The sequence below is a fragment of the Dipteris shenzhenensis genome, chromosome 13 (assembly GCF_047967505.1).
Source record: "Dipteris shenzhenensis isolate YYH24624 ecotype China chromosome 13, Dip_SZ_1.0, whole genome shotgun sequence".
Taxonomy (NCBI): Eukaryota; Viridiplantae; Streptophyta; class Polypodiopsida; order Gleicheniales; family Dipteridaceae; genus Dipteris; species Dipteris shenzhenensis.
Genome location: NC_141608.1, coordinates 18,847,101 through 18,868,521, shown reverse-complemented (window position 1 = coordinate 18,868,521; position 21,421 = coordinate 18,847,101). Strand labels below are relative to the sequence as shown.

At 44.4% G+C, this 21,421-nt stretch overlaps 1 protein-coding gene across 3 annotated transcripts in view; it reads left to right on the top strand.

Moving 5' to 3' along the window:
- The window catches only part of LOC147895123 (ARM repeat superfamily protein), a 218,268-nt gene that overhangs the window by 173,477 nt on the left and 23,370 nt on the right, over window positions 1–21,421 (top strand). For all 3 annotated transcript variants that reach the window (XM_087383592.1, XM_087383593.1, XM_087383594.1), the window contains one exon: window positions 20,600–20,716. In XM_087383592.1, the coding sequence (XP_087239718.1) occupies window positions 20,600–20,716 (117 nt within the window). The remainder of the gene's footprint in view (window positions 1–20,599; window positions 20,717–21,421) is intronic.

The window sequence follows — 21,421 nt, the reverse complement described above, 5'->3', positions numbered from 1 at the left end:
GTTTCCACTAGAAGATGCACCATTCCAAGTGCGAGGGGGTGGAGGTCGTCGAATAGAAATAACATTTCTTGGACTTTGCCATCCATCAATTGGAGGTTTCGGTCCTTTTGATGAGGGTTGAATAACAGGAAGCGAAGGGGAAGCAGCAGTCCCATTTGAAACCACTGGAGCTTTGCCTTTATCCTGATTCACAGAAAACTGTCTATTACCTCTATTTTTATTCCCAATAGAGGCAGGAGCATCCTTAGTGGGCATCTGAACGAGCAAAGTGGCAGGAGGCATTTTATGCTGACTCATTGGACATTGCGAAGCCATGTGCCCAAATTTTTTACAATCAAAGCAAGCCCCTGCAAATAATCCCCATTTCAATTTATAAAAAGGACTTCCCATGTCAACATTGTTCACCGTGACTGAATAAGACTCTGGTGTGGGATTATTAGTATCCCAAAGAATTCAAAATCGATTTGAGTTGCCATTAGGCCGTGGTGGGCAAACCACTTTGCTTAAAGTCGTTGCGATTTTAGGCAAGAGTGAAGCCATGCATTGCGGGAAGTCTACAACTTCAACCCAGACCGGACATCGGTGTCGGATCAAAGCCTGAAAGTCCCTTGTGGGCGACCATGGCAAAACGCGCACCATTTTCTGCCCAAAAAAGAGGGGCGAATGTTCCAAAAGCATTTGCCTGTGAATCTCATCTACTTTAATGACCTCAAAAAAACCTTTGGCTGCATAGTGTACCTTCCAAACAAATGAGCCAGCCAATGTGCGGGTCAACCAGTTGCCTACCTCTGCAGTAGGTGGCATCCGACCTGGGAAAAATAAAATAACTGCATTTTGGGCATATTCTCTAACTGGATCCACAATTTCATCCACCTCAACCATGAGACCAACCAAGGGAACAGAGTCTTTCCTCTCTTTCCTTGTGTCTGCAAATCCTTCATGCATGACATCATAAACTAGTTGTGCTTCAACAGAATCATGCACTGGGTCATGCTGACCCTCAGCCTGCTTTTGCTTTTTGCATTGAACGGATCCAACCTTTTATAAATTTTTTTCATAAGAGTATTCAGCCATGTCTTCGAAAGAGGATGGAACCCAAAAAGGAGGTGCCTGTAATGTGATAATAGAGAAAAAACAGTCCCAAAAAGAAAAAACAGTCCACAGAGAAGAAGAAAATAGTGTATTTGCAAGGAGAAGAAGGGGAAAGAGAGATGTAGGGATTTAGAGAAAAGAAAAGACAAGTTCTGCAGAAGAAAAATCAGTAAAAGTTCCCAGATGAACTATTTTTCAGAAAAAGAGGGGAGATTCTGGCGATGGAAAGAGAACACAGGACCCAGAAACCCAAGAGGAGAGAAAGGGGAGCAGAGAGCCCTCAGAACCAGCATATAGATGCAGTCCGTGAGCAAAACCCTGCATAAAAACGACCCAGGAGCAGGGAATCAACTGGCAGCAGCAGCCTGAGCAGGGTGGGATAGGCTGTACAGGTCCATACACCTGTACGAAAACTGTACGGAATTATGGCGGGCTGTACAGCAGGTAGTTAATGCTCCAAAACACTGTTTTTTGAGCTCTGATGTGGTGCAGCAGGTAGCTGATGCAAACGGGCTGGTTTGGGGGGGCTAGGGGGCTGATGGGAAGGCTGGAGCAAGGGCTGCAGGTCTTCCCTCTCTCTCATGCACATAAACACACACTTTTTTTTTTCTTGGTGAAGAAATCTTTTATTGCAGTAAAATAATTACATTCATAGTTACTTTGAAACTGAAGTAACTATTACTCAACTAAAGATCTCAGTATAAGCTGTATACACATCCTGATCAATCAAACGAGTCTGAACACAATCATAGAATGATTGCTACAGAGATCGTTTGAAAAAATAAAGGATGAAAAAAGGGGATCACCAAAGACTCTATGATTTTTGTCCATCCATAAAGTCCATAGTGCCTAGTAGCGTACCCATATAAAAAATAAATCAAAACCCTGTCTCGGTGGATGAAAACCAAACAACCAGAAAAGCTTGCCAAAAGTAATAATAGGAAATCTCGCTCGAAGCCTCTGTCGGATGAGAGCGATGAAGGTGCAAGTATGTGGACAGAACCAAAAAATGTGTAGCACAGATTCAGTGGGGTGTAAGCATCTGTGACAAACAGCTGGAGCAATATGTCTGTGTGCAAGTAGCTGGCCAGATGGAAAAATGCGAAGTAGGAATCGCCAAAGAAAAAGCTGTTGTCGAAGAGGGACGTTGTAATGCCAAAGGAGACGCAGCCTTTTTCTCTACCACTTTAGTGGGCGATCCATATGCCAAACAATATTTGCTCTGTGAGAAATCCAAGGCGGAAGTAATAGCACTTTATACAGTGAGGGCACTGTGATATGTGAGAACTTCAAGGGACGGGCTGAAGAGTAAGAAGAGCGTAAAATCCAATCCTCAAGCCTATTCTGAAGTTCCATGCAAGGTACCGGCAAAAACGATTCAAGCATTGCTGAAATCCGATGCCAGAGAGGACGATAATGAGCTCCCAAACCATATTTGCTGGCAGCCATAGAAAAGGATAAAAGTGTGCCATCATCCTGAAGTACATCTGCCACAGAATTGATGCCTTTAAAGGAGAGAAAGTAAGAACGTCTTGGTTCTTAAATGGCCAAAGAAGGGTGGAATACTTTAGACCAATAAATATTCTCAGCCCTCAAGGAGTTTCCCGACAAAGAGTCTCGGCCATGCCATTCCAAGTGGGATAAGATATGTTTCCAATCAAGAAGCAGGCGAGAAACAAAAGGGCAGCCTCTGATCTTGCCTTGGATAGAGCCAAATATGAAATCCCACTGAGTTGGTTGCCAATGCCCAAATGCAGAAGTATGAATATGTAATAAGAGAGAGCAGATCATTAAAGCCCACGGCTGATCTCCTTGCATAAAACTGCAACATCATTTTTCCTCTGTGAGCAAGTAAATGCATGTGAATATTTAGAATGTTCAGACCCCCGTGCATCTTTGGAGAACAGAGACGATGCATAGAGAGTAATCTGAGATTTTTCTTGCCATTTTTGGCACACCAGAAAATTTCCATAATAGCTGACATAAAGGAGTTTAGCTCTGTCTTAGTGAACATAATGAGAGGCAGATAAAAGTGTATGTATGCTATCAAAATGGATTGTGCGATTCGCAAATGAACATGTAGTGGCCAAGTGGCAAGCTTCCAATATTCAAGTTTTGCCCTCAACTTTGTCAACACCCAATCGGTTTGTTGGGAACGGGTGAGTTCCCAACCTAGAGGATAGCCGAGAGGTCGAATAAATTGAGAAGCGGGGACAATTTCCCTAGGCCACAGAAGACTGTGCCATTCCTGTTCATGCAACGGCAACAATTTTGATTTCTGAAAATTGACCCGAAGACCAGCAGCCAATCCATATGTAGAAAGAGCCTGCATAATCATGGACAGATCACTCCGAGTATTTTTTGGAGTAAAGAATGAATCATCAACATATGCTTGAGCGATCATGCTGCGACTGCCAGTAATCTCCAAACCACATGCAACTGGTCAGTGTCCAAAAGGTGGTCCAGATATTGAAGCATTGGATGAGTGGCTATTGCAAAAAGTAAAGCACTTAGGGGACATCCTTGCCTAACAGAACAGCCAAGAGTCCAGGATGTAGAAATATCCCCTGAAAGTATGCAGGCAGCTTTACTATCTTGATATAGCCAAGTGATAACTTGCTGCATTTTTGTGCCAAATCCCAATGCGTGCATAGTTGATGAAATAAAATCCCATTTAACCGTATCAAAGGCTTTGGCAATATCAACTTGCAATAATAAAACATCTTGCTGCGTGTATTTGACATATTCAATTCCAACATAGGCATTAGCAATGTTATCTGTGATATGCCTATGCGGGACAAAACCATATTGGGCAGAATGCAACCCATCATGTAAAAACCCTTTTAGCCGATCGACAATCATTTTTGTAGTGACTTTGTAAATGACTGGCATAAGGGTGATAGGTCTCGAGTCTGCCAAAGATTCACAGATTTGTTTTTTTGGAAGGAGTTTAACAATACCTCTCTTCCATGCGTCTGGCATTTTCTGATTTTGCCATGCAGAATTTACCATATGCAGCAATGTATGCTTCAAAAGAGGCCAATATTTTAGAAAAAACTCAACCGTAAGACCATCCCATCCGGAGATTTCCATCTTCCGCAAGATTTGATTGCATCTGACAGTTCCCTCTCAGTAAAATGCTCCTCCAATTCCAAAGCTTGAGTAGTGGAAATAATAGGAGAAACATGCTGTAACAGCAAATTTCGTGCAACCAAAGCTTGCTGTGAGGGAGGAACTGCAGAACCAAATTCATGAGAGAAATGTTGCACACAAACAGAAGCAAGCTGTGACCACGAGGTGGTCCATGATCCATCAGGCATAAGCACCCTGCAAATTTCTGTTTTTAATCTCCTCTGATGCAAGCTTTTGAAAAATTCTTTGGAAGAGCAGCCTTTATCTGTAAAGGCTCTTTGTCCGGCTCTAGTCTCCCATTTGGCCAGTTTTCTATGATCATTGAGTTGAAGACAATGTCTGGCCTAGCATAGTGTTGTTTGCTCATGCAGGGACAACGAACGAAGATGGCTGAGTTCAGTGAGATCCTGACAAGTAAGTTTGGCCTGAGCAATAGTTTCCCTCAGAGTCTTCATGTAAGACTTGTCGTAACTTCTTATCACAACTTGCATTTTGGAAACAAAAGAATCCCAGGCATCATCAATATGAACATGGCTGCGAGAAGACAGAGAGTGAGATGCTTTAGTAACCATGGCCTTGAACATAGCATGTTGCAAGTAGCTATTGTTCACGATCAGATGGCGCCTTTGTGGCAATCTATCATCTGGCATATCATGAAAGGATACCCGCAACCACAGAGGTGCATGATCTGAATGCACAAAGGCATAGTCAATCCACATTTTGCATGTAAAATCCCCATTTTGTTGCGGAGCTACACTATACCATCGATCCAGATGTGCCTGATAAGAAGAAAGAGCATTATGTTGGAATGTGTATCCAGGTGACAAAGGCTGCAATTCCTTCCAAAGGTCCACCAAATCCTGATGCATCAGTAATTGAGACCATGCATGCCTTTGAGGGGTTAACATATGAGTATGTCTGGAGGTATTGTCTCCCTGTTGAGGAGCATTATTAAAATCCCCACATATAAAGGCATGATATCTCCATGGATATTGTTGCATGGCATCCCAAATTTCAGTTCTTTCTCTAGAGGATTGAGGTGCATAAACAGAGGCAAATTCAAACACCTCTCCTCGAATAACGCATTGAAGAACAAGCCATCTGCCTTTGTGGTCATTTAAAGCAATAACTGGTTCGAGCTCATGTTTGATCAAAATGACCACCCCTGAGAAAGAGTGCTCTCCAGCATAGAAAATGTCATAGCCACAGTAGTGTCCTGCCTGCACCATTCCAAGTACAAGGGGGTGGAAGTCTTCTAGCAGAAATAACTTTTCTTGGACTTTGCCATCCATCAATTGGAGGTTTCTGTCCTTTTGTCGAGGGTTGAATAGCAGGAGGTGAATGTGAAGAAACATTCCCATTTGAAATCATTGGAGCTTTGCCTTTATCCTAAATTCTAGAAAACTGTCTACTACCTTTGTTTTTATTTGCAATAGAAGTAGGAGCATCCTTGGTAGGCATTTGAACCGGTAAAATAGCAGGAGGCATTTTATGCTGATTCATTGGACACTGTGAAGCCATGTGTCCAAATTTTTTGCAGTCAAAACAAGCCCCTGCAAATAATCCCCATTTCAGTTTGTAAAAGGCACTTCCCATGTCCACATTATTCACCGTGACTGAATAAGAGTCTGGTGTGGGATTATCAGTATCCCAAAGAATTCAAAATCGATTTGAATTGCCATTAGGCCGTGGTGGGCAGACCACTTTGCCTAAAGAAGCTGCAATTTTAGGCAAGAGTGAGGCCATGCATTGTGGGAAGTCTACAACTTCAACCTAGACCGGGCATCTATGTCGGATTAAAGCCTGATAATCCCTTGTGGGAGACCATGGTAATACATGCACCATTTGTTGCCCAAAAAAAAGAGGCGAATGTTCCAAAAGCATTTGTCTGTGTAGCTCATCCACCATAATAACCTCAAAAAAACCCCTGGCTGTATAGTGCACTTTGCGAACAAATGAGCCAGCCAGTGTGCGAGTCAACCAGTTGCCTATCTCTGCAGCAGGTGGCATCCGGCCAGGAAAAAATAAAATTACTGCATTTTTAGCATATTCTCTGACGGGATCCACAATTTCATCTACTTCCACCATGAGGCCAACTGATGGAACCGAGTCTTTCCACTCTTTCCTGGTGTTTGCAAATCCTTCATGCATGACATCGTAGACCAGTTGGGCCTCAAGAGTATCATGTACTAGGTCATGCTAACCCTTAGCCTGCTTTTGCTTCTTGCAGTGAACCGAACGTTCCTTTTGAAATGTCTTTTCATGGGAATATTCAGCCGTAGCTTTGTAAAAAGTGGAACTCATAAAGGAGATACCTGTAAAGTGGTAATTGAGGGAAAAAAACAGTCCCAAAAAAAGCCCACAGGAAGCCCACAGAGAAGAGCAAAAGAGTATATTTGTAAGGAGAAAGAAGGGAAAGAGGGGTGTAGAGGCCAAGATAGGATAGAAAACAGTTTTGTAGAGGAAAAAGAGAAAAAAACCAGTAAAAAAACCCCAAATGAAATATATTTCAGAGGGAAATAGCAGATTTTGGCGATGGGAAAGGTGCAGCAGACCCAGAGACTGAAGAGGAGAGAAATGGGAGCAAAGGCCTTCAAGATCAGGGCGTGGCTGTAGTCCGGATGCAAAACTAGTCCGGATGCAAAACCCTGCGCAGAAAACAGACCAGGAACCAGAGATGATGCAGGAGCAGCAGGCGAAAATGGCCGTACAGGCTGTACAGCTGTACGGAAGCTGTACGGAGGTCTGACGGGCTGTACGGTGGCTTATGTCTGCTCCAAAAGATCGGGTTCAGGGCGTTGATGCAGCGCAACAGGGTGCTGATGCTCACGGGCTGGTTACGGGATGCTTTCAAGCTGATCTGCAAGGGCTGTTTCTCTCTCTCTCACCACGCACTACACACATAAACACACACACACACACACACACACACACACACACACACACACACACACCCCTCTCTCTCTCTCTCTCACACACACACACACACACACGCTGCACACACACTGGACACACACACATGTGCGCACGTGCACACACACACGCACATGCACGCGCGTGCACACACACACAGTTTTTTTTTTCTTTGAGAGAGATTTTTCTCCCACTCTCTTATTTTATTATTTATATTTTTAAGTTTAAAATAAATAAATAGATAATGAACTAATAAAAATATTATGATAATAATTGCTTCCTTGTGTTTGCGTCGGTGTTTGATTTGTTTCTTATATGTACTTTTGTTTATTTTTGTTCCCTTATGTTAGCACATTAATTGTTGTTTCTTTCTTCTTCTTCTACTTTTCCTTTTACTTTTTTTTTTTTTTTTTTTGGGTTAGGTTGGGTTGTGATGGAAATGTAACCTAATCTAATTCTCTCTCTCTCTCTCTCTCTCTCTCACCTTTTCTTCTTTTAGCTTTCTGCTTTGTTTTGCCCTTTTTGCTATCAAAGTTTTCATTGCTTGGTTGTGATTTCAAAACTTAGTGAGCACTGGGTTTACCCAAGAGAGCTTGGGTACGGATGAGAACATAAGCGTTGCTTTGCTTACTAAGGTTTTGTTTTTATGTATTTTTTATTTTTTCTCATTAACTCTTGATTTGTCTAAAGTCGCTTACAAAATTCCCTCTTTACTTTGTTTTTTGCTTGTTGTATTAAAAAATACAAATTTGTAAAATTTGATATATTCTAGTCTTATGAAGGTATATATTCTTATTGTATTCTCTGGGCAAGAGATACTCTTGAAGTTGCATTTTGAATCCTTTCGAGTTGGTAGTAGTTGCATTCTGTGCTTTGAGAAGTTCCCATCAATTGAGTAGCATCACCCTCTAAAGGTGCACATAGAAAAGAAACTCATTGACATGATTCAGTTTTCTCTCCCCTTTCAACACGGAAAGCCTTAAGATCAATAGATCTCGTTGTTGACAGGAACAGTTAACGAGCTTCATAGTCAAAGAAGGTACGTGGTTTTATAGGGAGGGAGCATCCGATCCATATAGTGTGACAATGCCTTCCATTCTACGTAGACACCAGCAGTTGTACTTTTTGAGAGGAAACCAAGTTAGTGAGGTTGTGTGAGTTTTAAAAAAGGATTGTACAGCCAACGTATTCCTTGATTAATGAGAGTTTAAATGGTGCCTACAAATCAAGTATTGTGGAAACGTGCATAACTCTGCAAGACTTTGAAGTCGTCTGAACTTTCTTGGCTCTTCTCCCAAAATTGAGCATAGGGTAGAAACAATGTCCAGCCAGACATTCATTAAAGAGGCTACATAGGAGACTTGCTTTCCGCCCCCCTAGGTGGCAGCATGGGACTCAAATATGCCAAGCTGTTCCTCAACATCATTCTCAAGTAGACGAGAGGGGCGTTGTATGACTTTGGTTGGCGTTGAGTACTGAGTGTGCTCTCATAACATACGCAATGGAACCTCCTTGGTGTTGAACTGAAAAAACTAGTTATCTTTGTGAGCCAAGCAACCATGCCCCACATTAACACTAGGAGCGTGAGGGTCGAAGACTAGCAATGATAGAGCATGTTTCCCTAGACAAACTGAGCTGCTTACTGCTGGACGTGATGCTGTATAAACTCAAGGATGGCTTAGTGTTTCTCCACATTTTCTTTTGCCACAAGCCAATGGGGATTGATAATGTGCAGTTGGGGATTGGACTAAATCACGATCTACAATCTAGGAGGTCGATTGGACTTGCTATTGGAGCTAGTTCCTCTCGTGCAAGGTGGACTTGCTGTTGCTCATGCAAGGCACCTTAGGGAGAGGATGAAGCCTTCAAGGCATCTATTGCAATGCTAGTAGTAGAGAAGGAGAAGTGTAAAGGCTCTGGTTGACATGGCATGACATTCAATATCATGGCCACCAATGAAGCATCTACATCAAATTCACCCACACTGGCTAATTCTTCCTTAAGGTCTTTCATCTTACTTAGAAACTCATCCACACTATCTCCTTCTTGCATCTTAAGATTCTCAAATTGCCTTTTCAAAAATGCAATGCACGACTCATTGTGCACTTGATACAATCCGCCCGGTGCATTCCAAGCCTCCTTGGCTACCTTGTATGAACAAATATGCTGAATGATGGTTTGTCTCACAAATAATGCAATCAAGGCATCTACATTAGCACCTTTACCATCCCATTTATTCTGACTATAGTAGGTGGTGCACTAGCAGTGGTACTTGACGTGCTCCTGTCCTTGCGTTGAAGTCTCCAACTAGGAGGACATCGCCGTGACAAAAAAAATCCATGATATCGTAGTGAATCTCAGCCTCCTCTCGCATTGCCCTGGCGAAATGTGATGTCGCTATTGGGAAGTAGCAGACCGCTATGAGGAGATCTCGATTGGTCATGCGTCATAATTGGATCCAAAGGAATCTAGTGTGTGTATCTCTCCTCTCAACTGAGGTCGCCCCAATGATGGATGATCTATATAGTACTGCCACTCCTTCGAAACCGTGTACTCCACCTGTCTCCCTCATCTCCTCAATATAAGTTGACTCCCAAGTGTATGCGTTGACTGTCGGTAAGGGTTGCTCTGGGCTCTGATGTGTCTTTATATAGAAAACTATGTCTCGTCCTGTGTAGGACTCCGAGAAATTCCAATGCTCTGACCACAAGGTACCATTACAGTTCCAAATGCTGCAAGCGAGGGTCTTGGTATCTTGCGTCTCATAGGCCCGCCCCCCCTATGTGGGAGAGCGGTTAGATGTTCGGTGGGGCCCGATGATGAGACGTCCGTCCCGTAGTATTGCCCACTTCCCCTCGAGGTGCATCCCACCGCCACAAGAGGACACGTCTCTCCTCTATCTATAGATGTGTCAAGTCCTCATCCCATGGATATGGAGGGCTGATCTTGTAAGGTCGAACTGCGACCCAATGCTGCCAGGCGTGTCTGAGTGTCTTTGAACCGTATATTGAGAGCTGCTCTCTATTGGGATCTCTCCCCACTCACCACGCCCCCACAATAGCATGATTAGGAATCCCTAAAGTGGTCGCGCAACAAAGGTGGTTGCGTTGTCTATTAGTGTGACATGAAGTGCAGATGTGACTCGTCTCTGGGTATGCCCTCGGTCCGTCCACTCTCAATGCGAAGTCGGTGTGATGAAGACAGAGATGCTTGATCGATATCCTCAAGGAGTGGGGGAGAGGGATTTGTGTGTATCCTCGTGGGTCAATGAGCCCATTGCTGAAATCCATGAGCAGTAGTCTCTCTAGAAGTTGAGTTTCACGGGAAGCTCATTAGGTGCTAACCAGGTCATGAATGTGTGTAGCTATAAGAGATCCTCTTGGATAATCTGGTTCACCTCGTGATATGTAAGCAGGATGAAGGGGGCCTCAATGTTGTACTGAAAGGGGAGTAATCTGTCTATGTGGAGCCCCGGACTGTCAAACCATCTACATGTACGTGCATACTAATGCCTATGGTCACCCTCAACTCTCAAAGCCATGGAGAGTAGGACCACGTCATTTGTGTATGGGACAATTTGGAGCAAGGATCTAGCTAGAGGGCAACCAACTCCCCCTAGAGTTCTAATGAAAGTCTTGAGCTTATCTATATAGAGGCCAAAGAAAGGTTGGTGATAATGGAGAACCTTGTTTGACCCCAACAACGCTTATGATTTCCTGTGTTTACCTTGCACCTATTCAAAACCCTGCTTGAGACTCTCTCATAGTTTATTAACATCCTAAATGATCTCCTGATCATACCCCACCTCTTGCAAATGTCTGATGAGGTACGCTTTTGGACACTGTGTCAAAAGCTTTGCGAAAATCCACAAAGCTGGGGTATGATCTCCTAATCATACCCCAACTCTAGCAAATGTTTGATGAGGCGAGCTCATGGCACTGTGTCAAAAGCTTTGTGGAAATCCATAAAGTGGCAATAAACCCTTCGTTTCGTGCCTCCTTGGTGACACCTTTGAGTGTGAGTATGTTATGTAGGGTTCCTTGATCTCTCCGAAAGAGTGCCCACACGGCTGCGAGTTCTTGAAGAACCTTTGTTTCGACACTGATGCATAGCTCTTGGAAATGACATGTCCAATCATAATTGTCAGGTCTAGAGTCGAACCAAACCCCTCCCATCATGCCTTCGAGATGCGTTGATTGGTTTCCTGCATATGGTTCTTGCATGGTGTTGTAGCCCCGTTTTAGAAGGGCAAGGTGTTGAGCTCTCCTCGAGCTACTGGGGGAGCTGACTCCATACCCTGGAGATCTCGCCGGCTTGCTATCCCACTGTGCCCACAATGTGTGTGTGCAGAGCTAACATATGGTCTTGGACAATTGCCAAATCAGGGGCTACTGCTCGAACTCATCTCTGCTTTGGGAGGTAGCTAAAATGAGGCTACTTGAGAGATATTGCCACACTATTATCAAGCTCGGCAATAGTGGTGATCTCTGTCCTGTGAGAGGAGACTGCGTGAAGATCCATCAGTGAGACTGCAGCTATTGTCTTCCTGTACGAGGCGTGTTTCTTAGGAGCCCTTGCCGAAGGAAGAGCTTCCAAGGTTGAGAGCATGGAGCCAAACCATTGACAATCAGATTCCTCGATATGGCTCTGCTCTACACCTTTGCATCAATGATACCTAGGCCTCCCTTTGCCTAGGGGAGAAACACTGTCTTCCAAGTGCCCCAGGCGTGAGTATTTCATGTGTCGTCTGAGCCTGCTGCCCAAAGAAAGTTGCGCACAAAGTGCCTCAGCTTCCCCATGGACCCCTTCCAAAAGCACCAACAAGAGCCGATGAACCCGGCCTCGCCAAAAGGACTAGGTCACTACCAAAGCTCTCCCTGTAGTAAAGAAAAAGAGCCTAGCCAAGATTCAATAGAGGAGCTTGCACCAATTACCATCCAACATCGTGAAAATTTGTTGCTTTACTGAAATATTGAATCCCACCTCATAGCTAAGGTATCTCGCCGTCTTTCCCCTCGGAAAATCCAACACAAGCTAAGGTCAGCAAGCCATGATTGAAATTCCTCAAAGCCTATGCAACCGACTTATTCCAATCAAAGAGAGCCAAATTCTCTCTACGGGCCCTCTACGAATAGGGTTGTATGATCTATGAACTATGAGTCTACCAGCTCCTACAGGATTCGGAGGCGCATATCCAACAAACTAGTTGCTTGAGAGGGGAGGAGGTACCCATGCGCTTCTACCACAAAAAGAAATAGGAAGGGGTCTAGGAGGCAACCTGGTCACACTGAGTGGGCGAGTGAGAAAACCTCCATTGTGTTTCCAAAACCTGGCTAGAGCAGCCTGTATAAAGGGCGAGAATCCCATGCACCAATTGGTCCAAGAAGCCCAGCCTCTGCATGGTGCCCTCCGAGAAAACCCAATCCACCCTGTTGTATGCCTCCTTGAAATCCAACAGGAGGATAGTAGGCTGGTGTAACATGCAACGGTAATCTGATCGTGTAATTCACAGCAAGACCTTCTTTAAACCTTTAGCGAGGAATGAGTGTTGTTTACCATAGAAAGAAAGAAAGAAAGAAAGTGTATTATTGTCCACTAAAGGCCAAAATGGGCCCATGGGACATCAAGAACTCTGCATACAAGATAGCACAAAATCAACGTGCCACAAAGAAGAGGCATCGTCGAATATCATCTAAGTGCTACGCAATACAATGCAAGTGAAAGTACATAATGTCAAATCTGAGCCTAAATACAAAGTAAACTAGATGCAAGGAAACCGCCCCTAGGTGCAAAATGGGGGGATGAGTACAATATGCCAATGCAAAGATACAAGTCTAGGTGTCACGGAGTCTGAGAACCAAAATAATACTGGAAATCCTGTCCATCGACTCTGCCTCCTGCTATGAGAGTACAAATCTGAGCAAAGGTGAGGTGAGCGGCTGGTGGGGCGAGATCTCCATGAGTAAGTCTCCTCCGAAAAGCTGCCATCATCCTGGATCGTCTGGAGATGAAGCGACGAGTACGTCCCCTATGTAACAAGATCCTGCGGCGTCTACAAACCATCTCATATGTACATCCACAGGGTGGAGGCATGTGTCCTGTGTGAGCTATGACCTCCTCGTGCTCCTCCTGGTCTCTGTCCTCTGGTATAGCGTGTGCCTGAGCTCTATCAGGCTGGGCTCTATCACGCTCCGGTCTGTGCTGATGGTCTCTGAGGTAGTCTCGTCGAAGCATAGTGGCCTCCCTGACATAAAGAGCTAGGCAATGCTGATCCTCGTAGTCCATCACTCGTGAGAGAGGTCCAAAGCCATCCGTGAAGAGACAGTGGAATCTACCTCTGAGCTCATAATATAGCGGGCATCTGCAAATGAAGTGCTCCTCTGACTCCACCTCTCCCATAGAGAGAGAAAGGAGATGAGGGTAGAGAGAGAGTAGAGTCGACAACCGATTGGGTCCCTGTACCCATTGAGGGCCCCCTCCCCGAATCAGGGGAGAATTTGCTTTATACTTGGAGAACTGAGAAATACAAAGAACACTCTTTGAGAGAGCACGGAACGCACTTCTGAAGAGCTCACTGTGCACACATATAGCAGACCCAAAGACCTGAGAGGCAATGCCGACCAGTACCGAGACCTTGATGCTGTCCACATTGACGATGTAGGATGCTTCTGCAAGGCAAGGGAGAGGCTTGTGTTGTCTACCGGAAATGCAGGGTTACTGCGTGAGTGAGAGAGTGATAGCTGAGAGTAATAGATACTGAGAGAGAGCTGAGATATGACTGAGAAACTGGAGCTAAGAAGTAGGCTGTGTAGCCTGTAAAGAAAACTGAGAAAAGCTGAGAGACAGTGTCCAAACCTCTCTCCGTTTGCTGGTCCGAACCTCCGACTGTTGTGCTGCGTGGACACCTTCAGATCAGGCTGAACTGATGGCCAAGGGACTGAGGCTAGAGCGGGGCCAGAACTGAGGATCTCAGGGGCTGCACAAGGAGGCTGGAGTGGAGCTTGTAGGAGAGCTGAAGGCAGGACCACTGAATGAGGAAAGAGGGCAGCCAAGGGGCCCTTTTATAGGGCTGGACTGAGCCAACCCAGTCCGTAAACAGCCGACTGAGTCGGTCTGTTTTACAGACTGGTTGGCCTACAACCAGCTTACCTGTCCAGCCTTTGGGGACCCTTAAGGGACTCCTAACCTAGGCTAAGACCTAAACTATAAGATGGAAACACTTAACCTACTGTTCTCCAGTGGGTACTAGTTAACAAGAACTGACTTACTGACTTGACCTAAGGCTGAGAGACTGACCTACTTAGCTTGTGCCTGACTGTCCCTGGACAAGGGCTCACAAAGGGGTCACAGCATATGACAAAATCTCCTATCTGGGAACTATAATGCACTTGTCGATGTAGCTAGTGTGTCACCTTGCACCCAAGTGCAGGGGTGCATGTGACAGCTGGGCCTCCTCTCGTGCTCAATCCACTGTCTCCCAAAAATTGAGGCTCGTGAAAAGAAGGCACTAAGGAGGGACCTAGCTCCATTGAGCGACATAGGGAGTGCGAGCCAGCCTCTCAGTGGTTGGCAGATAGACACAAGTACATCGAGTTGGACCTGTAGACGATGGAGATACGAAGTGTGGAGTCCTCTTATCACTGTTCCAGTGCAAGATGGGTTTATACTATGACAGGATGGCATGACAAATCTTTCAGACCGGAGGGCTTAGGTCAGCAAGGTCTCACTCCAACAATTGATATACGAGAGACTCTAGATGCACTTTGACTGTAGGATATCCTAAGGATGCCTACCTCCTTTTATTAGCAGCTCTTTTAGGTAGAGAATGAGATCTCGAAGGTGCTGGCAACCCAGGCGAAGGAGCACCTCCCTATGCTCAGCTTTCTTGGAGACCTTTGGCTCCAGGCTGCTCCCCCAATCTCGCTAGCTTGAGGCTGGATATGCTTGATCTTGAAAGGGGGAGACTACTAAGGTCATGAGCTTGAGGATTTGCCCACATCTCCTTGACATCATCCATGACACCCAAGCAAACTTGAAGGACCTACCTATGCTACAACACTATTGAAGAACTCCTCCCTATATGGGGAGACTGCCAAGGTCATGAGCTTGAGGCTGTGTCCACATCTCCTTGACATCATCCATGACACCCAGGCAGACGTGAGGGACCTACCTATGCTACAACACTATTGAAGAACTTCTCCTTATTTGGAGAAAGTGCTAGTTGGGGCGAGGCACCTCTAGTTCCCTCTTTGGCTGAGATCCCATCCTAGCCTACTGCACGGCCCCATCTTTTTGGGTTCTTTGTTGCACACTTGTTGTTTTTCTTGCCCTCCACTCTAGTCTAAAACCACGACTGAGGTGGTTGTGGCTCTCAATTTGGTGGGCCTGTAGGGTATACGTGTCGTCTATAATTAGCTACACCTTTGGGACTTTGTCATCTAAAAGTACCAAGGCTGTTGTAATCGGAGTCTCGACCACAATGGTCTCGACCACAATGCCGAGACAAAATAGATCTGTACTCCTTGAGGAGGGGTGAGAAGCGTAACGTAATGGGATACCTTGGTATGTGATGCGTCATTCCCACTTCCAAATCATCCATTCTGAAACCATGTAGCAAGGGATGATGAAAACCAATTGAGATCCAAGCTAAGCTGGGCTCTGCTTCACTAGGGCCTAAGTGGTATCCAAGGAGCTAAGATGTAGTAGGGAAAGCCGTCCCCCATCGTCATCTTGAGTGTAGTGTGGCTTCTTCCAGGTCTAAACTCATATCTTCAATCTCAAAACTATCAATTCCGTGGGGGAAGGCCAACAATGCGCCCCGCCACTGCTCGATCTTGAAGGGAGAGTATAGATTTTTGTATTTGTTCTCTGGCCTTTGTGGAGAGGGAGATCCGGATGGTTGAAGGTGTCGATGGTGCTGCCATGTGAGCCCCTCTTGGCCAGCCCACAAGGTCACCTTTTGAATCCCTACCCTTGATCAGACAAAACTGCCCCCTTCAAAGGACAGGGCCCCACAAATATTGAGCAAATATTGTAAAGAGAAGTTGGCCCTTCGTATGCACATGAATCTCTTATTGCCACGACTATGTGGTTTATAAATTGTCCTCTTCCAAGAATTACCACAACAGAACGCGAATACTTTGTTTTATCACTTTGGTAGGTGGGGATCCCCATTCGTATCCCTCGAGGCCTCGCTTTTTTTGTTCAATTCTTCATTGATTCTCAGTTTCGAGGCTACATGTGATGAATAATGGGTGTGATGGTATTAATTTTCAGTTAATACTTAATGTGAGGTTGGGAGATGGAGAGAGCACAAGAGCGTCGAGTTGAGCTGAATTCAAGTTGCAAGAATGAGCTATAAGAGGGCTATTGACACTACCCCGCTACACAATTCTCTTGGTGATAACAATTCCCCATGTCCATAATGTGTACTTGAATCATTGCGTGGAAAGTGAGGCCGTACTTTTTGTAGTTTCTTATCTATGTTTGGTTATAATTGTACACTAAGAAGTGTCATAAGTTTTCCAAGTGAGATGGGGATTAAATGGACTACCTTTTTTGGGCATCTATGGAATACTTGCATAGTGTGGTAATGGATCTTATACAAATAGAGAACTGAGGGGACCTAGCCTATGACGTGCACTAATTCTTGTACTATTAAACACAGGTGATGCATTTTTTAAAGTAAGAAGTAATTTATGGGCATATCGAACCACACTCAAGGTCAACACTGGGAGGACGTGAAATTATGGGACTTTTGATTTACGACTCTCGTAATTTGGACGAGACTGCCTTCAGCCTCTGGGGCGCGAGGGTCCGGCCATGGGGCGGGACTTGGGGAATTAAAATTCCCTAGTGGGCCCTTGGAAATAGTGAATGTGCGCCCAATTACTAGGCAATTAATTCCTAGGGCCAAAGCGTGCAATAGGGGGGCCAAAAGAGTGGTGCAATTGAAAATTGCTAATTTTAGCACAGGACTCCAAAAAGAGCCCAGAGCTCTTCTTTTGGGCTCAGAAGGCCAAATCGGTTCCAGAAGGAGCCAGATCATCAGTTGTGAGTTGCCGAAGCAAAAATCGCCTTTTACCAGGAGCTTCCAGAGCCTGCCAAGGAAAACCGTCATTAGCCAGGGCCAGTTCCAGTGCATCCAGGGCCTGCCAGAGGAAATGGCACCTGATTCAGTTGCTTGTTGCAGATTGCGATTTTAGCCAGGGTGTCCTCTGCAAATTGCGATTTCACTTCCAAGTCCTCCGGGCTGTGCCAGGTGTCCACACAAGCTCACGCCACCCGCATTGTAAGACGAGATGGTTGGCCATGCCCAATGCGAGAGTCATTTCATAGGATGAGCCAACATGCCCACTTTGTGCTAGAGACAAGATAGAGCAGCATGCCACGTACAATATACACATATCTAACAAACGCTCACACCTGCTTTGGGCAATGACTATTTGATCGCAAGCCTCATCGTTCAAATGAGACTACCTTACTGCTACTATAGAGATCATGGATAATAGGCTTGATATCACTATGTAGTACATAGACACAAATCCTACACAAGGTCATGCAGTTTGTAACACCACCTTTTCATTGGGAGCCTCCTCAATAGAGGGGACCACTTTACTTATATTGTGTTTTTGCGGTACTTATTTGCAAACACTCAATAGAGCTCTTAGAGCTCTCAAAGTAGTATTTTATTGTCTTCAAACATCACTCGTTACTGCCAAAAATACTACGTTCTCTGATGTTATTCAGGCCTTATGGTCATATATCTATATATTTTTGGTCATGAAGGAGACTTCTATTAAGTATGAAAAAAACCCGTGTGAGCAAGCTCGATGTGGAAATACATCATGCTGGACATGAGAAAAAAACACTCTAGAAGAGTAAGCAAAAACTCAAAAAGAGCTGTAGAGAAACCAAGGTTGAGGCTGAAAATGCCACCTCAACCCTAATGTAGTCTCTGAGAGACAAGGGGGGTGTTTGTGTTTGTATTTGTCTTGGGTGAGGATGTCTGCTCAGTGGCTCCACCTATTCAGCTCATTGTATTTGGTTTTCCTAATCTTGTGTATCCTTGGGTCTTTCGAATAATCTCTTCATGGATGAGAACCTCACACCTTTACACGAAGAGGAGTGTCACACTTTCCTACAGCAGCAAGAGATGGCCCTCAAGGAGGGGAAGTGGGCAATGGTTCAAGATGGGTGGCTCTTGGTAGGCTCCCAATGGGCATCTGGTGTGTCCCCTACATAAGAGGGCGGGGTCTATGAAATTTAGAGCACTGAGATTGTGACGTACACTGTCTAGAACAGTAATGATACCCTATGGTTAGATCTGCGGAATTTCTTGGAGTCTGACATAGGAGCCTTTTACAGAAAGACCCATCAAAGCTCAAAGTGACCCTTTGCCTATTGTCAGTGGACACATTTGGGGGCAACATTTTGAGATGAGACCCGTGAGACAAGAGGAGTGCGGGAAATGGGAGTGCTTTATAGATCATCTCTCATCGGGAGGATGTGAGGTTTGACACAGAGGCATATTTTTGTGGTAGGATACATGATCTTATCATTTATAATGGTATGGATCAAAGGCCCTCTTCAGGTGGTTTTATTTGGTTCCCACAGGGGGGGGGGGGGGGGGGGGGCTGCTCCAGTTTCCCATGGAATCCCTTGCCTTCACCCCACTTTACCTCAAACCAATTATGCACTCACTAGGCATAGAGCTAGAGGAATTGTTGAGATAAATTTTCTCCTACAAAAATGCCTCCCAAGACTATTTCCCAACAAACGTTACTATATTGGAGGGAGAGGGAAAGAATAAAGCCAACCTTCTATGAACATTGACATTTCTTTGTTTGTCATCCACCCATCCCTTCCGTTGCATATAGATACCTCCTTCAATTTATCTATAAGATCTTGATGATCAAGGAATACCTCTTTTGTCCCCAAAGAAAGAACCTTCTATCAGAATATTGAGAAGACGATACAAATCAACAATCCATGGGACGTTTGATAATCAAAAGAGAAAGCTGGATGCTATGCTACCGCCTTCTCAGGTCCCTAGCTCACAGCCTAGAGTGTCCAGAAAACAGATGCTAACAACTAGGGTGGGAGACTATACAACCAGCGGATTCCTTGATCCATGAGAATGTGCAGGCCATGCCTTCCAAAAATGTTCCCACCTTTCAGCAGTCTTCCTAGATCCCTTTGTGCCTTGCTCCCATGTGGCCCTTGGGGTGTAGATGATATCATGCCATATGTTGACGAGGGTGGCTGCTGGGCGCCGAATCTGCTGCCATGCCATCAGTATATTGTAGTAAACTACCCAGATATTCTAGGCTGAGAAAACACAGATCTATGGCTAGAGGGAGGGACGGAGCCTTCGATATGCAAGCGATTGATGCTCAAACCATCTATCCTATAGGCTGGAAAGACTATCTCAATAGGGAAAGCATGGCCCTTTTTCGCCTGATCTACCATGTCCCTAGCGAAGTCCCGGCGGGTACTTGCACTTGGCCACCACCTTGAGGGAGCTTTGCCTGATCATCTGAGCCTTGGATAGCTCCACAAGCAATGAGCTATTGTCTCGAGGTACCTGGCGTGACAGGAGTGACAAGTCCCATCTACTCCATCCTACTGTAGGGACCAAGAGCCCTGGAAGATTAGTACCACCAAAGTTCTAGGTTCCTGGCTGCCATAGTGATTCCCTCTTGTCTGCATTTGTTGGAAATAGGCTTTGAAGGCATTTTTAGCAGAACATTCATTCTATGCTTGGTAAGTGCAAATTGGTTATAGGCAAAGTGGGTGCCATAGGCACTACAACCTGTCTGCAAGAAGCGGAACCTTGGGCCTTGAAAGATCATGTACAAGTAAAGTTCTAGATTGCAGGCTGTCATAATCATTTCCTCATGTCCTTCAAGTCTCACGGTCCTCTCCAAGCCACTCTATCTTTCGATCCATATTGGACTATACCTTGTTCTCATCTTCACACAAAAAGATTGCTTTGGAAATGCCATAGAATATGAAAGTCAAATCGAGTTAATGTTTCTTGTATCTTTCATAGAGCATGGGATGAAATGGAATGGTAGACTACTGCCATTACTTTGTAGATATTTCAATAAACAAAATATGTTGATATTCGTGCTTTTTGAATGTTTGGTTCATTATCATTGGTTGCCCCAAACATGTGCTCTTAGTGGTAAAGCGAACTTCCAATTTTACATATCTAGCTGATCAGAACGTCAATTTGATTAAAACAAGGAAAGAAAAATGATAATCCCATCCAAAGATGAATAGCATTGCATGCAGGTGTAAGATGCACATTCTAAAACCTAATGTTTAAAAATGGTTGTTATTAGTAAAAGACAATGATTTAATATTTCTATGGATTCACTTTCGTAGCTTCTTTCTGCTGAAGTTTGTAATTGAATCATTTCTATTTGTATTGGAATACTTGGATGTAAATGTACAGGTTCATAAAGCATCGACAATCCTTCAGCAGCTTGCCACTGTGTGTTATTTAAGTGACAAGACAGACTGGAAGCCTAGAATTGGATGGAATTCATTGCAGGGGTGGCTTATAAATGCGGTACAACTTCTTTCATTTGCCCATGGTTGACACTCATAATTTTAATGGCGTATTTTTGAACATAAGCATATGTGACTAGTTAACCTCAACCAAAATTAAATCTAAACTAAGCATGGTTTCTAACGTGAAGCTTGCAAGTTGGTTTATATATTTTAGAGGAATCATGCTTAATTATACTAAAAATGATGAAGATTTTTTATGAGAGCCTTCAAAATGAGAAAGCAAGTGAACACTATCCAATTTGTCAACGTGATTTCTCCATTGGGGACTATATGCATTAAATTGCACCTATCAGTTGCATCATTGCAACCAAAAGGACCCAAGTATACATCTTGCATGGTAATGATGTAATTGTCCCGCTCCCTCATTGTACATATCCTCAACGCCCTTTTCCCTTTGGATATATGAGTAGCACCTTTTTTCTGTCCCTCCACCACTATAAATTGCTACTGTTGGTTATAAATGTACTTAAAAGAAAGAAAAATGTGCCATTGTAAATGCCTTGGGATGTTCCCAAGTTTTCAAATGAGTAGCACCATTTTTCTGTCCCTCCACCACCATAAATTGCTACTGTTGGTTATAAATGTACTTAAAAGAAAGAAAAATGTGCCATTGTAAATGCCTTGGGATGTTCCCAAGTTTTCAAACAAGGCTTCTAGGGATCCTTCATAGTTCCAGTGTACAGGTTTCTATTGAGCTATAAAA